The sequence below is a fragment of the Arachis duranensis genome, chromosome 1 (genome assembly GCF_000817695.3).
Source record: "Arachis duranensis cultivar V14167 chromosome 1, aradu.V14167.gnm2.J7QH, whole genome shotgun sequence".
Classification (NCBI taxonomy): Eukaryota; Viridiplantae; Streptophyta; class Magnoliopsida; order Fabales; family Fabaceae; genus Arachis; species Arachis duranensis.
The window spans coordinates 19,580,479-19,583,115 of NC_029772.3; the positions used below are offsets into that span (position 1 = coordinate 19,580,479).

At 46.1% G+C, this 2,637-nt stretch overlaps 1 protein-coding gene across 1 annotated transcript in view; it reads right to left on the minus strand.

The window, feature by feature from the left end:
* Positions 1–2,425, minus strand: part of LOC107481570 (uncharacterized) — a 4,013-nt gene extending 1,588 nt beyond the window's left edge. The window contains exons 1-3 of the mRNA XM_021130357.1: positions 1,631–2,425; positions 1,061–1,555; positions 420–997 (exon numbers count right to left, since the gene is read on the minus strand). Of these exons, the coding sequence (XP_020986016.1) occupies positions 420–997; positions 1,061–1,555; positions 1,631–2,425 (1,868 nt within the window). The remainder of the gene's footprint in view (positions 1–419; positions 998–1,060; positions 1,556–1,630) is intronic.
* Between the last annotated feature and the right edge of the window lie 212 nt (positions 2,426–2,637).

Sequence of the window (2,637 nt, forward strand, 5' to 3'; positions counted from 1 at the left end):
TTTGGGCCATCAAATCTTGGGCAAAGTATGGACTATCATATATTGCTGGAAAGTCCAGGATGTCTACTTTCCAACGCCGTTGAGAGCGCGCCAATTGGGCTTCTGTAGCTCCAGAAAATCCACTTCGAGTGCAGGGAGGTCAGAATCCAACAGCATCTGCAGTCCTTTTCAGTCTCTGAATCAGATTTTTGCTCAGGTCCCTCAATTTCACCCAGAAAATACCTGAAATCACAGAAAAACATACAAACTCATAGTAAAGTCCAGAAAAGTGAATTTTAACTAAAAACTAATAAAAATATACTAAAAACTAACTAGATCATACTAAAAACATACTAAAAACAATGCCAAAAAGCGTATAAATTATCCGCTCATCAGCTGTCTGTCCACGGATAATGAATAGCTCTGCAAGCCTCCCGTACGTTGACTTAACCAACGATGTCACCGAGAGGTTGCGAGTTCCCTTTAACACGGAGTTCACACATTCACTAATGTTGGTTGTCATGTGCCCGAACCGTCTACCACTATCCTCGTGTTGTGTCCACTTGTCGTATTCCATCCGATTGGCCCAGTCACACATTGCCGGATTCTCAGACCGCATGATGTCAAACCAATAATAAAACTCTGCTTCAGTTTTTGCATATGCAGCATTGACCAACATCCTCCTTGCATCCTTACCTTTAAAGGTAAGGGCAAAATTCGCAGCCACATGACGAATGCAGTAGGCACGAAAGGCATGTGGAGGCAGCCATCCAGTCTCAGGTGCCTCAAGTGCTGACTTGATGCCATTATGCCTATCAGAGATAACAAGGATGCCCTCCTGTGGCGTCACATGCGATCGTAGGTTGGACAAGAAGAATGACCATGATTCTGCATTTTCTCCCTCAACAAGGGTGAATGCGATGGGAAGGATGTTCGAGTTCCCATCTTGCACTATGGCCAATAGCAGCGTCCCTCCATACTTGCCATACAAGTGGGTGCCATCAATACTGACGAGGGGCTTACAATGCCGAAATGCCTCGATACACAGTGGAAATGTCTAGAAAAGTCGATGAAAGTACACCGTAGACTCATCAACCTCACCCCCAACACGAATAGGAGAGGTCTTCAGAACAGTAACTGCCCCAGCCATGGTAGACTGTACCCCTAGCATCCAACTTGGCAACTCCGCATATGATTCTTCCCAATCTCCATATATTTGTGCCACTGCCTTCTGTTTGGCCAGCCAAACCTTCCTGTAACTAGGCCTGAAACCGTAGTCTGCTTCTGTAGCTTGTTGCAATACCTTTACCGTAACTGCAGCATCTGTCCTAACCAACGGAAGAATCCTCGCACAAATAACGTGGTAATCCAGCTGACGGTGATCACTCGATATAGATGTAGCCAAGCAGGTGTGTGGGCAGTTGTACTTCCGAACCTCCCAAGTGCCCTTGCGTGCACGGAGCGCTACGCGAATCAACCAAGTGCAACCCTTGCCAAACTCCTTGCATTTTCCATGATATTTCAGATGATCTGATTCAATGACTCTGTACTCAACACCTCGACGGATGTTGTAGTCCTTCACACTCAGCACAGCCACTTCTTTATTTTGGAATTACTGCCCAATCTGAAATTCCGTAGAAGAGCCACCAACTGTGGGACCACCATCCGCCGCCTGTTCACCCAGAGCCTCCAAGTTTAAAGTCGAGAAGTGTGGAGGGTATTGCTGAGTGCCAGAACTTGAAGCCCCAGGCTGTGTAGGTGGATTGGCAGTTGTGTCATCATCACTGTCCCCAATGATATCTACAGGCTCCTGGTCAGACTCATCATCATACATTGCGTTCTCTACTCGATCAGGTTCCCCAAACCCTTGCACATCAGGAATCAAGCCTCCACCAGTGCCCACCTCATATGCCTGCCCACGGAGCCCTGGATCCTGCAAAGGTGCAGAACCAACAGCCTCCGTTTGATCTAAATCAGCCGCGAATGATGGGGATGCCACTAGCGGAACAGACGGTGCTATCACAGGCATCGAACAAGACGCACATCCTACGCCACTTGAGTTATGAAATGGAGCTGATGCCCTAGAACTATCCACCCCAACATCCAACTTTGCGAGTAACTCGTGTGTTCTGACCTCTGGAAAACTTCTGACACAATGGAACAGAACCCTAATGTCTTCATCAGCCGCTAGCACAAAGGTGTCATACTGAACCCGGGTCGAGACAACTGCAATGGGAATCTTGTAGAATAACTTCTTCACAAACTTGCTACCAGAAATCCCAAGCTTCTGTAAAATGCTGTTCTTTAGATCTGACAACGTGCTTGTTGAACTGATGAAAACACTCACCGGTTCTCTATCAGTGAACTTCACACCATATCTTTTGCTTTTTTGAATTTTTCCAGAGCAATGCACTAGAACAAGAACACTCTCCTCCTCACTTGCCATTATGATAATGATCTCTCTCATGCACCTGAATCTCACCAACATATATATAGATCTTCACTCCTCATAAACCGCTGTAGGCTACAGGGGTTTATGTAAATTCCCATTCCTTCATAAACCATTGTTGGTAGCAAGGTTTTATGAAGACTTTCATGCAATCATAAACCGTGGTAGCCACCCACGGTTTATGCTCATTTTCTTCAAAACAGAAACCG